Raw genomic sequence first — 13,517 nt, forward strand, 5'->3', positions numbered from 1 at the left:
GGTTGTGGACCTCTGAAGGGCTTTGCTTTTCACTCTGAGTGAGAAGAGATGCCACAGGAGGGTTTTGAGCAGAGGGGCAATGTAACAGGATTTAACCTTTTACAAGGATCACTCCAGTTAGTGGGTTGAAAAGACTACAGAAAGGCAAGGAGCAGGGGACTCTTGGACGTATGGTAGTGGTTTAGGCACAAAGTGACTATGGCTTAGATCAGGGTGTAAATGGTACAGGTGGTTACGGTGGTGAGATTCTGAATATACTGTTAAGGTGGGATTCACAGAATATGCTGAAGCATCAGATGGTAGATGTAAGCAGAACAGAGTCAAGAATTTTGACCTGAGCTACTGGAAGGGTGAAGTTTCATGTCTACCAAGACGTAGTGGCAGCAGGTTTGAGAGGGAGAATCAGGAATACAGGTTTGTGCTGTCTGTCTGGTCTAGACATCCAGGGCAGTGACCAGGAGCTTGTGTGTAGAAAGAGACCACTCAACAAATAAGCAGCGAGCACCTCTTCTTTGTCTGTACATCTGTGGTTCTCATCTAGTTTCTCGGCTTCCTATGTCATCTCTGTGCTACCAATGCCCACATGTATACCTCAAGCCTCATCTGCCTCCTTAACACAGACTCATTGATGGAACTGCCTAATTCAAGTTCCTGTGGATATCTGCAGAGGAAGGTTCCTCAGTCCCAATCTATACAGGGCCTGGCACAGATGAGATGCTCAAGTATTTGTTGAGCATGAATATTGTTTATTTCATAGACTAACCTTATGAATAGGTATTGTTGTTAACACTATACAAAAATCCATCGATTCAGTCTTGGTTAAAAACAAAAGAAATTATAAGATACACATGTGTTTACATTAAGTTCTTTAAATTTTCCATACAATAAGGGAAAGGAGATTAGAAAACACTTATTTACTAGTGATTTAAGATCATAAAGATACTTATATAGGTTCTTTTATTATTTTTACAAAGATGAAATTAAAACTTCCAAAGATATCCACAGATTTTTCCTGAGATATATTCAGTGGCAAGTTATTTGAGAAGACACTCATTCTGGACTATTCATGGTTAAATACATTTGTATGTTTCACGGACTAGGATTTCCTTGAATTGTAAGTGCTCTGTTAATCTGACCCATGTGAAAATTATGTGGACTCTTTTAGAACTTAAGGCCTTTGTGTCTACTTTATTCCAACTTTTTATTGATGTATACCATGAATCAGAAAAAATATATCTGGCTTTAAGTATGTAATTTGGAGGATTTTCACAAATTGAACACCAGAGTGTAATTAGCTCCAATCAAGAAATAGACTGGGGGGCTCCTAGGTGGCTCAGTCATTAAACATCTGACTCTTGCTTTCAGCACAGGTCAGGATCTCAGTGTTTTTGGATCGAGCCCTGCGTTGGGTTCCATGCTCAGCCCAGTCTGCCTGAGATTCTCTCTCCCTCTGCCCCTCCCCATGCACACGCACCTGCTCTCTCTAAAATAAATAAATCTTTAAAAAACAAAAGAAATAGACCATAGCTCACTCCCTCCTGTGCCTTGCAGCATACTCCCCCCACCCCAAGTGTAACTGCTATCTTAACTGCTGAAATCATAGATTAATGTTGCTTGTTTTTGTATTTGTATAAATGGAATCATATCAAATGTACTTCTGTGTGTGTGCCTTCTTTCTAGATTTGTAAGATTCATCCATATTTTTTATGTGTAGGTGTAGGTTGTTACTGTGTGGCATGCCACATGTGCAGGTGTCTCAGTGTACCCATTCTGTCAGCGGGCATTTGGGTGGTGCTGCTTTGAATATTCTGTATATGTGCTGCCAAAGCAAGCACTGCTTTGAATATTCTGGTACTTCTTGTGATTTCATGTGGGCATTTCTCCAGGGTACACACCTGGAGTGGGATTACCAGGCCCCCAGGGAAACATGTGTTAGCTGTCTGGATTCATCCCTTCCACAGTGGCAGGTGGACCCTGCCCATTGCTTTTCATCCTTGTCAACCTTAGTGTTTCCTATTTTTTCTTTTTATCCATTCAAGTATGTAATGGTATCACTTTATGGATTTTAATTGATTATTTCATGATGACTTTTGGAGTCGAGTACCTTGTCATCTGTTTACTGGCCATTTGGATATCCTCTTTTGTGAGGTGTCCATCCAATCCCAAATCTATTTTTAATCATTACCAGTTATGCAAAGAGATCCAAAATGGTGGCTCTATCAGATTTAAGCCCAAATCCAAGCTGAAGCTTGGTTTCCTCTATAGGTCATAGGCCTAGCCCCACTCTTGCACCCTACCCCTTCTGCCTCCATCCTGAGCCTCACTCTTTGGTTCAGTCCCTGTTGGTCTACATCCAACTTAGGCATCTGCATAGTATCTCACCTTTGACCTAACAATGCCATTTCTAGGGGCCTATCTCATTATACAGGTGCCTAGAAAGTTAGGCATGAGAGTATTCATCAATTCAGCATTGTTTGAAGAGCAAAAGTTAAAAACCATCAGCCAGGAGACTGGTTAAATAGGTTTCAGTGGAACATTTATTCAGCCATTAACTCTGCTCCTGTGAAAAAATGCCCACAACATATTGTTAAGTTGAAAAGTATTTCAGCTGTGCCATATGAGGGATTTTTCATTTTCTATGTTATGTATTTTTGCAGCGCTTGGATTTTTATAACAAGGTTGTTCTGCTTGTTATAACTCTACAGCTCAGAGTTACCCAGAGATTGCCTGAACACATGGATGATACGAACGGACTTTCATGTCAGAAGAGGCTTGGGTGTTGCAAAACTCCCAAGTAGTATTTTCCCTCTGTTTTAACATGAATAGTTCTATATTAAGTAAGACAGAGGATCTTTTCATATGGCAATTGTTGGAAAAAATGAAACATCAGGTTGCTTTCCGTTCGACTGGGCTGTGGTTATTTTTAGCTAAGTGTTGGCAGAGGTCTGGTGATGTTATCAAGTAACCATAATGGCCTCCATTTATTGAGCATTTGCTATATATCACGTCCTCAGCTAAATGCTTGACACACAGGATCATGTTTAATCCTGAGGTTATGCTTTTCTGTAGGTGAGGAACTTGTAACTCAGAGAGGTTACAGAGTTTGCCTGTGTATACGCCTGAGCTTGGGTTAGAACAGAGACTGCCTGACTCCAAAGCCCACGTGCTGCCTGCTGTGCCCACAACCCACTCAGCCTGAACTCTTGTCTTTATCTTTGCATTAGTCTTTAAAATTTTAAATAAGTAACACACTGAAGTCTTAGGTTTATTTTTTTAAGATTATATTTATTCATGAGAAACACAGAGAGGCAGAGATATAGGCAGAGGGAGAAGCAGGCTCCCTGTGGGGAGCCTGATGTGGGACTGGATCCCAGGGCCCTGGGATCATGACCTGAGCCAAAGACAAACGCTCAACCACTAAGCCCCCCAGATGCCCCTGAAATCTTAGGTTTAGGAAAGTTCTTCCTGGCTCAGCTGGTAGAGCATGTGACTCTTGATTGTGAGTTCAAGCCCCAAGTTGAGAGTAGAGATTGCTTAAATAAAAAAACAAACAAACAAACAAACAAAAAACCTTAAGTTTTAAAAGAAGAAGCTACTTCTCCACTCTAGTTGTCCTTTTTACATATTTGGGAAAGGGGGGGGTAGTGTGGATTGGGCAGGTAGCTTCGGATGAAACTTGTATAAGTGGACAAATGGAGATCCTTCCCAATTGTGCCACAATTCTGTGCCCAGTACACTGGAGGTAACAAGAAATTGACACCACAGTGTTTCTTAGGATTGGCTGCAGTAATTTTGGAACTGCCTCAAAGTGTTATCCACCATGACGCAGACATTGTGGTCCCTTGTCTGGCTGATATTTAGAGACTGCCCTTATCCAGAGCAGAATTAAGCCCTGACAGAAACCACTGCTAAGTTGGGATCCCAGCTGCTGCTACCAGTGACATTTGAAAGGCCAGTTGATATGTACATTTGTCAGCACCAGGCAGAGACCTTTGTTGGGCTTGACTGAAGGGCAAATTGAAAATCTAAGAATGAAATATTGGTACCTGGCAGACTACTCGGGAAAAAATCGGTGTGACTTTTGGGGCTTGGGAGGTTTTGTTGAGATTTGATTCTGTGAGCAGGCTATGTGCCTCTCTTCCAGCCTGTCCTTCCTCTGACATTCATCTGATAGGTGGATCTGCATCCTACAGTGGTTGCCCAAGAAAGTGTCTGCTCTTAGTAACATCATGGCCATTTATACAGAAATTGTGAAGCTATGTAAGCCACCCTTCCTCTGGAAGAAATGACTAGCAGATTAGTCACTGAGAGTTCCTGACCATCCATGGTATAAATGCCATAATGAGCAGTGGTCTGAGGCTTTGATTTCTTAAGTTCTATCAATGACTTTTGAAGTTGCTCTCACAGATTTGATAGATTACAATAAAATAGCAGTTTATGGCATTCCCTTGTTATGTGAAGGAGGGTTTTTGTTTCCTTTGGTCAGGTTTGGCCATAAAGGTAGTGTAGCAGTCTGATAATCCCAGGTGTTGGTGGAGATAATGGAGCAACTGGGACCTTAATAATGGATTTGCAAAGTGGCACAGTCATTTTGGAAAATCATTTGGCAAAAGCCATAAAATTAAATCTGGTACATACTGTATAGTTAGACAGTTCTATTCATAGGAAGCTCTTGCATGTGTTCCAGGAGACATATATGAGAATGTTCATAGCAGCGTTGTTTATAGAAGCTGGAAACAGCCCAGTGTCCACTGAAAGTGAAAGCTCTTATATATACTTCAGCACGGTTAGGCATCAGACCTACCACTGAGTGAAAAAGCAGGAATGTAAGAAAATTTACAATATATTTCCATTTATGTAAAGTTCACAAAGCTGTCAGTTAAACTATACTTATAGATATAAATTGTCACAAAAAGTAAGAGATGATAAGCACAAAAATCAGAATCATGGGGACTGCCTGGGTGGCTCAGTTGGTTGAGCGACGAGCTCTTGGTTTGGGCTCAGGTCATGACCTCAGGGTCATGGCATAGAGCCCTGTGTTGTGCTCCATGCTTATTACGGTGGAGTCTGCTTGGGACACTCTCTCCCTCTCCCTCAGCCCCTCCCCCCTGCTCGCTCGTGCTCTCTCTTTCTCTCAAGTGAATAAATAAATCTTTAAAAAATAATCAGAATCACGGTTATCCGTTATTGAGAAGAGAGATATGATCACAAACAGGGAATGTGGTGGCATCAGTGGACTTGATAACTTTCTGTTTCTAGAGCTGTGTTGTCCGATGTGGCAGCCACCAGCCACATTTCAAGTACTCAGTAGATGCAAGGGCTATCATGCAGGATGGTGCAGATACAGAATATTTCCATCATTGCCGGAAAAGTCTATTTGGTAGGCTAAGTTGGTGGATACGTGCATTTAATTCTAAGTCATGTGTGTGTGTGGAATTTTTCAAAAATTTGCTTTAATTTTAGTACTAGAAAATCTCTAAAAACATACAAAATCTGAAGTGTAACTTTCTAAGTGAAAAGCCAGGAAATAACAAGGGAGTGGTTGATAAAGCTCCCTGAGACTCCAATAATAGTGTGGGAGCATCTCTTTGGCATTGGCCTCCACTCCAGATGATTGATACACTTGAGGGACTTGAGAATAGGGGCAGGAAGTGTGTGTGTGTGCCAGAGCGTGTCTGATGCTGTTGGCAAGATCACCCCACCAGAGATGCCACCTGTCGCTTCCTTCCGCACTGCTTTCACTGGTCATTATAGTACTTGATCAGCACTCAGAAGCATAGTTTGAGTAATGTTTCAAGTCACCTGAAATCTGTTGTCAACCCATTGTTTCAAGGAAAAGATGACAAGCAGCCTCCAAGTCCAAATGTGTTCTAGTTTGTGCTGTCTTCTATTTCCAGAGTTGAGGAGGTTCATTACCACTACAAAGAATCTGCTTTCTCCACTTGATTTAACACATTGTGTGCTAAAGGTAGCTGTTTTTAGTCTATTAAATACTCCCAGGAGAGAGATTGATTGGTAGATGCAATTCTTTCTTTAAATGCTGATAGGATTCCCAGCTGTGCCCCAAAACAGACTAGAATTTCAGACCGAGGTAGGTAGGGTGCTATAATACACTTCCTGCCTTCAGTTTGCTTCGTTGGCCCTTGGATCAATGATCAGTACTGGCTCTGCAAGTGCAGGAACCTGAGAGTATTTGGGGGGCCCTCCATGCCTTCCTTGCACACCCCAGTTCCACCCTAGTCATGATGGCAGAGGTGTGAATCTGGCCTGTCAGTACAGCACCTCAGGGTAGCAGACAGGCAAAAGCGGAAGTTGGCTCACCCAGCCCAGGTCTCTAGAGGTCTTTGGCCACCAAACAAACCATGCATCCTGCCTAGACTTCCCCATTTGCATCTGCTTTTCTGGCCCTACTTTCAGTCTTAGTTGCTCAGGGTGGAAGTTGCACGGATTAGTACATCTCTCTAACATCCCTTCGGGCTTGGAAACCTGCCTGGTCAGTACTGTGACTGTAAGGATCCTGAGGCAGGCAGCAGTACAGACAGGTAGGGTAGAAGAGCCAGATGGAGACTTCTGGTCTGTGCTAGGGGAAAGGAGGATGGCATTTGTAAGGCCCTCAGTTTCTTAGGCTCATCAGTTAAAAATTCAGTGCTGCACCATAGCCTAGTTCAGATCTGTAAGCAGATAGGAGCTGAGAATTCAGTTTGATCAACCCTGCGACCCATCCAACTTATGTAGTTGGGTTAGTGCCCTGTGCAGAAGCACTGTGTGCCCAGCCCTTGGATAAGAACCTCAGTGCACTAGCCACAGGCAGCACCTCATTTCTTCTTTATCACATCTCACGAACGGCCATCTCACGAACGTTATCAATCCCTTTGAAGTATTTTAACCCAAACAGTCTGACTACAGAGCTCAACCTTTCACCACCATATGTATTAGACTGGTCACATCATTTTGAAGTATGAAGAAGAAAGTATAAACTGTATAGGGGACCTACCCTGCTTGGGTGGGGAAGAAGAGGCAAAGTAGAGGAGAGGTAGAGAAACTGTGCCGTGCCAGTTCACCTGCTTTGAATCCCAGGGATGCCTGGTATATAAGGACAGGTGCTGAGAGCCCCTCCTCACCCTGCATTGAGCTGTTCCATATGAGGAGAGAGGTGCACCAGCTCCCTGCAGATTTCTATACACTGTTGGGTCCAAGGAGGGCTTCCTGCCAGCAGACAAACAGCTACAAAATCATGTTTGGTTTGATTCTGCATGTGAGCAAAGGTCAGGCTCTGGCTTTTCTCTTTGGTCCAGAGTGCAGTGGGCTTCTAGGAAGTTTGCAAAGAGCAGATAGATTATCTGAAGTTGCCAGCTACCTAGAAGGCCTTTGATGCAGGAATTGAACCTTGTCCCAATGAAGCCATATGCAGTAATAATAGACACAGTGACAGGCCTGTAGCACAGGGTGCTATGTCGTTTATTTAGAAGAGTGTTTTAGTAGTAAATAGGTAGAAAAATTGAAGGGGGGGGGGGGTTGCTTTGTAGTTTTAAAACTACAGTTGTTTTCTGACCCATTGCATAGGGTCATGTTCTGTTCCCTAATTTTCAACCACTTTCAGGTATTTTCTGTGAATTTCATATAGTATCAAAAAAAAGCAGTCCTTTTTGTGGAGTATTTTCTGATTGGTTAATTTGTTCATTTGTTGAATGAATGTTTACTAAGCATCTTCTGTGGGCCAGGTACCCTGTTAGCATTGGGGATGTAGGCATGAACAGGGCAGGTATGGTCCTCACTGAGTCTGCATTCTTGTGAGGAGACAAGCACATTAATTAATTACTTGATAAGATCATTTCCAACACTGAAAAACACTGAGGTAAATGGTGAGATGAAGGAAGTCTTCAGTGGGTTTTTGCTTTTCACATATACAATTGACTCATTTAAAGTGTAGAATCCTGTGCGTGTGTGTTTAGAATTCACTGGATTTTGGTGCAACCATCACCAGATTCTAATTTTAGAATATTTATTTCTCCCCACCAAAAGAAATCTCATATTCATTAGCAAGCCCTCTCTCTCCTTCCCTCTCCCATTCCCTTATTCTTAGCCACTAATCTACCTTCCATCCCTATTAATTTGCCTGTTCTGGACATTTCAAAAAATTGGAAGATACAATAAATGGTCTTTTGTGACTGGCTTCTTTCACTTAGCATTATATAATCAAGATTCATCCATGTTGTAGCAGGTGACAGGATTTCTTTTTCTTTTTCTTTTTTTATTGTCAGGCAATATTCTGTTGTATGCTTATGCCACATTTTATTTATTCATTTATGGACATTTGAGTTATTTCTACCTATTGATTTGTATGAATAATGCTGCTGTGAACTTTTGTGTACGAATCATATGGATACATGTTTTCATTTCTCTTGGGTATATGACTAGGAATAGAATTGCTGGGTCATCTGGTAACCCATATAGGAGGGTTCCAGTTCCCCAACCATCACCAATACTTTGTTATTACATGTCTTTTTTTATTATATCTAGTGGGTTTTAAGAGAAACTTAAGTTGGTTTTGGCATTTCCCTGATGATTAATGATGTTGAACATCTTTTCTTATCTTTATTGCTCTTTTGTTTATCTTATTTGGAGAAATGTCTATTGAAGTCCCCTGGTCATTTTTAATTGGATTATTTGTCTCCTGTTGAGTTTTAAGAGTTGTTTATATTTTCTGTATGCAGATCCTTATCAGGTATATGACTTGCAAATATTTTCTCCCATTCTATAGTTTGTCTTTTCACTTTCTTGGTGGTATCATTTGTAGCACAAACATTTTAATTGACATATAGTATCATATTAGTTTTAGGTGTACAGCATAATGATTTGATATTTGTATGTATGGCAAAATGATCACCACAATAAGTTTAGTTGAAAGGTTTACATTTTGATGAAGTCCAGGTCATCCGATTTTTCTTTTGTCACTTGGATTTTTGCATCCTAAGAAACCATTACCAAACCCAAGATCACACAAATTGTATCCCTGTGTTTTATTCTAAAAGTTTATAGTTTATAAATAAACTGTTCAATAGTTAATAGTTTTAGCTATTACATTCAGATCTTTGATCCATTAATTTTTGTATATGATGTGAGATAAGGGTCCAGATTCATTCTTGTTCTTTTATGTATGAAATATCCACAGTCATTGCCAGCACCATTTGTTGAAAAGAGCATTTATTCATCCATTGAATGGCCTGACACCCTTTTAAGAATTGATTGGCCTTAGGGATGCCTGGGTGGCTCAGTGGCTGAGCATCTGCCTTTGGCTCAGGGTGTGATCCTGGGGTTCCAGGATCAAGTCCCACATCAGGCTCCCTGCATGGAGCCTGCATCTCCTTCCGCCTGTGTCTGCCTCTATCTCTCATGAATAAATAAATAAAATCTTTAAAAAAATGTTTTAGAGTTTTTAGTGTATGTCTTGCACTTGTGTTAATTATATGCCTCAGTATTTTATTCTTTTTGATGATATTATCAATGGAAGCTTTTTTTGTTTTGTTTTGTTTTTATTGACATATAGTTGACATACAGTGTTATACTAGTTTCAGGTGTACAACATAGTGATACACTTGTGAGCACAGCATAGCATGTAGAGATGCTGTGCTCACAAGTATAGTTATCATCCATCACCATAAAACACTATTACAATATCATTGACTATATTCCCTATGCTATACTTTTAATTCCAACAACTCAGTCATTCCATAACTGGAAGCCTGTGTCTCCCTCTCTTTTTACCCCATTTTGTCCATCTTCCTATCCCCCTTCCCTCTGGCAACCATCATCAGTTCCCTGTAGTGTAAATGGAAGCTATTATTATTATTATTTATTTTTTCTAGAGAGAGAAGGAGAGGGAGAGAGAGAATCTTAAGCAGACTCTGTGCTGAGCGCAGAACCTAACATGGGGCTCAATCTCACGACCCTGGGAGTCATGACCTGAGCCAAAATCAAGAGTTGGACATTTAACCAACTGAGCATCCAGATGCCCCTAAATGGAAGCTTCTTAAAATGTTGTTTTGGAGCATTCATTTGTACTATATAGAAATCCAACAAACTTTTTTTTTTTTTTTTTTTTTTAGAAACAAGTGAAAAATTAGGTTTATTTATTTATTTTTTAAAAAGATTTTATTTACTTATTCATGAGAGACACAGAGAGACAGGCAGAGACATAGGCAGAGGGAGAAACAGGCTCCCTATGGGGTGCCCAATGCAAGACTTGATCCCAGGACCCTGGGATCACACCCTGAGCCAAAGGTAGAAGCTCAACCACTGAGCCACCCAGGTGCCCCTGACTTTATGATTTTTAACTACCTTAAATACCTTGAAGTAAGTAGAATCACACGTTATTTGTCTTTCTGTGGCTGGCTTGTTTTGCTCAGTATAATGTCTTGAAGATTCATTCATCCAACAAACTTTTGTATATTGACTTTGTATCCTGTGACTTTATTGAATTGTAACTTTTATTGAATTGGTTTATTAGTGCTAATAGTTTTTTAGTGGATTGCTTGGGATTTTCCATATATAAGGTCATCTACAAATTGAGTTTTATGTCTCCCTTCCCAAGCTAGATGGCTTTTGTTAGGGTACTGGAGTACAATATCGAATAGGAATGGCAAGAATGGACACCCAGGGCTTGTTCCTGATCTTGAAGAGAAACCATCCAGTCTTTCACTGTGTTCCAGAAGATTTTGAACTCCTTAGTGCTATTTCAGTCTCCAGTGCCAACTCTGAGGCCTTGCCCATGACACTTATTGCTATTCCCTAAACTAACAAAAATCAGAAGGTTGATTCAAAAGAGCCTTTCTTTCCAGTTCATTCATCCTACACTTCTGTGATTCTACTTTAATATTCTTTCTTCTTAGTTCCCTTAGACTTTGGTTAGCTCACCATACAAACTCCATGGAAGACACTGGAAATATTTGCGAGTTCTTTTTCCATAGCTATTTTGACTGCCTTTGACTTCCACAATTCTGAACAACCTAATTTACATGGAAATTGCAGAAATTAAATTGTGTGAGCAGAAGTGTTTCAATAGATCGGTCTTTCCTTTCCTTTGTAACTCTAAACAGCCAGGGAAGATTTGTTTAGGGATGATGCTTGTCTCCACAAAAGGTCAGTGGAGCACAGCTCCTTCCTACCCTGCTTCTAACCATTAGTACCCTCTTTGTTTTCAGATTCTCAGCGTTCTCACCTCTCTTCCTTCACCATGAAGCTGAAGGACAAATTCCACTCACCCAAAATCAAGAGAACGCCATCAAAGAAGGGAAAACCAGCTGAAGTTTCTGTGAAAAATCCGGAGAAGCCTGTGAGCAAAGTAAGCCAACTCTCTCTAGGTGTTCCTCCTGGCCTTCGCCTACTTCGAGCATTATGAGTTTGTGCTGTTCTTAAGTTCATTCCCTGGGGATTCAGCTTTCAGTGCAGAACACCTACTCCATAGCATTCCATGCTTCCAGGCAGGGGCCTTCAGCGTCCTTGTAAAATATGAGCCTTTAGGATGGTGAGTGTTTCTCCTGTTAATCAGAGTCGAGTTCATTCAGCAAGAGCAGTTCCCCTTTTCCAGATGTGTTACCCTCTGGGCATTTAAAACAGCTCAGCGCACCATGTACACCCCACAATGCTGCCTCCCTGCCCCAGACAGCCCCATGTTGCCCTGGCACGCACACACTTAGAGGGAGGTTTGTGACATCCAGAACATCCTTCATTTGGCTTTAGGGCCCATGCTCTGAGACATGCCAAATCCTTGAAGCCCGGCCAAGGATGTCCTCAAACACGAGTAACCTCCGCAGGACCAGTCAAGTCAGATATGTCGAAACAGCGGTAGATGTTCACCAACCCCTCCCTTCAGCCTCAAACGGCCATTTCAAGCTCTGTAGGAATCCAGGTTTCCTCTCTTCCAGGAGGCAACAGACAGATTTCTACCAGAGGGCTACCCTCTCCCCTTGGATCTGGAGCAGCAGGCAGTAGAATTTATGTCCACCAGTGCTGTGGCTTCCAGGTCTCAGAGGCAGAAGGTCAGTGTGATGCTAAGAACAATTGGGTTTGCCTTGCCTTCTACTGCAGAATCCTGGGCCATGGTTTTGGGGATGGAAAGAAAAATCTATTGCAATATCCATGTGTTCAAGTGGGTGGTGACTATGGGCTTCACTGTTCAGGAAATAGTTCAGGGGCCTTGGGTAAAAATTAAGAGTTTATCCAAGCCCCTGTGGTCTTTGGAGGGAGCTCAGCACTCCATGATGAAAGCTTGGGGGTCCTTTCCAGGGTTGGTTTGGGTGTACTACTTGGGTCCAATGCGTTCTGGGGGAAATGGGTGAGTCTCATCTCTCAAGACCAGCTCTTCTTTCCTTGAGTTACTAAGATGACCTGAATAGTTAGGACAGGGAGGGGCATCTGCAGTAAAAGGTGCTGTGTTAGATGTCTAGCAAGCCTATGTGGTGAGAGCACACAGAACCAAGTACTCAGAACCAAGCACTCTCAGAGCCAGGGATACCTTTTGTGCCACTAACATTTATCCAGTCTTTTCCTCACCCCATGCTCAGTGCTTTATGCTTTTACTCTCTTACTGAACACTCATAATAGTCCTGAGAGATGGAAACTTATTTTGCAGAAGTGGAAGCTGAGGCTGTAGAGATAGGAAGCATTGGCCACCGTCACCCAGGAAAGGTAGTGATGGCCTGATTTGAGCTCAGGCCATCTGACATGCAAGTTAAAACCCTCGGGATGCTATGTTTCCTCTTTATGAAAGCCAGAATTTATTTTTTGAATGTCCCACAAATCCAAATGTTAACTCTCACACTAAACATAAAAGGAAAATTAACTTTAACAATGTAAAATAAAAATAAACCTTGTAGAGAAATATAATCCTAATGTTCCAGTGATTGTCCACAGCATAGTGGGTAGTAGAACTGTTGTCACAACCATCAATTAAACGTCACTGGCAAACACTGACCCGTTATATAAACACATAATTCTTGAATTTTGCAGCGTACCTATATTTTTGTTTTTATTTTAACTAGCAAAATATCTTAAAATTCTAGTTAAAAGTGGAGAACATTAAAGTTCGAAGTCCAGAAGTCTTTTGTCGAATAACCCTGTTTCCTGCCTCATCCATTAGCAAAAGGAGGCTGAAGAGGAAGAGTAAAATGTTCAGTGTTTGCCAGATTGATGAAATTCTGCACTGCAGAGGAGGAAGAAAGTAGGAGATTTGGTGTGCACCATAGAGATTTTTCTGGTTTAGTCTGTTCAGCAGCTTCTTGGAACTGAGTTTGGTCAAACAAACAAAAACCCCAAGCAGAGCATCCATGGTCATGTAGCGCTAGTGCAGCAAGCCCAGAATAAAATGACTTAGAACAACCGTGTCTCCTAGTCAACTCTGATAAGAGACTGTTTGGGCCACTCGGTTCTTGGAATTTTCCCCCTTCCTTCATTACTCCAAGAGAGGTCATGGGGGAACATTCATTGTGAAAGTGTCTTTCACTCGTGTGCATTCCTGC

At 41.5% G+C, this 13,517-nt stretch overlaps 1 protein-coding gene across 14 annotated transcripts in view; it reads left to right on the plus strand.

Moving 5' to 3' along the window:
- Positions 1-13,517, plus strand: part of RAPGEF1 (Rap guanine nucleotide exchange factor 1) — a 138,654-nt gene that overhangs the window by 57,075 nt on the left and 68,062 nt on the right. For 11 of the 14 annotated variants that reach the window (XM_038548963.1, XM_038548966.1, XM_038548964.1 and 8 more), the window contains exons 2-3: positions 11,202-11,341; positions 11,925-12,038. In XM_038548963.1, the coding sequence (XP_038404891.1) occupies positions 11,202-11,341; positions 11,925-12,038 (254 nt within the window). The remainder of the gene's footprint in view (positions 1-11,201; positions 11,342-11,924; positions 12,039-13,517) is intronic. The other 3 variants (XM_038548968.1, XM_038548972.1, XM_038548973.1) reach the window with 1 other exon arrangement.

Source organism: Canis lupus, chromosome 9 (assembly GCF_011100685.1).
Source record: "Canis lupus familiaris isolate Mischka breed German Shepherd chromosome 9, alternate assembly UU_Cfam_GSD_1.0, whole genome shotgun sequence".
NCBI classification, from domain to species: domain Eukaryota; kingdom Metazoa; phylum Chordata; class Mammalia; order Carnivora; family Canidae; genus Canis; species Canis lupus.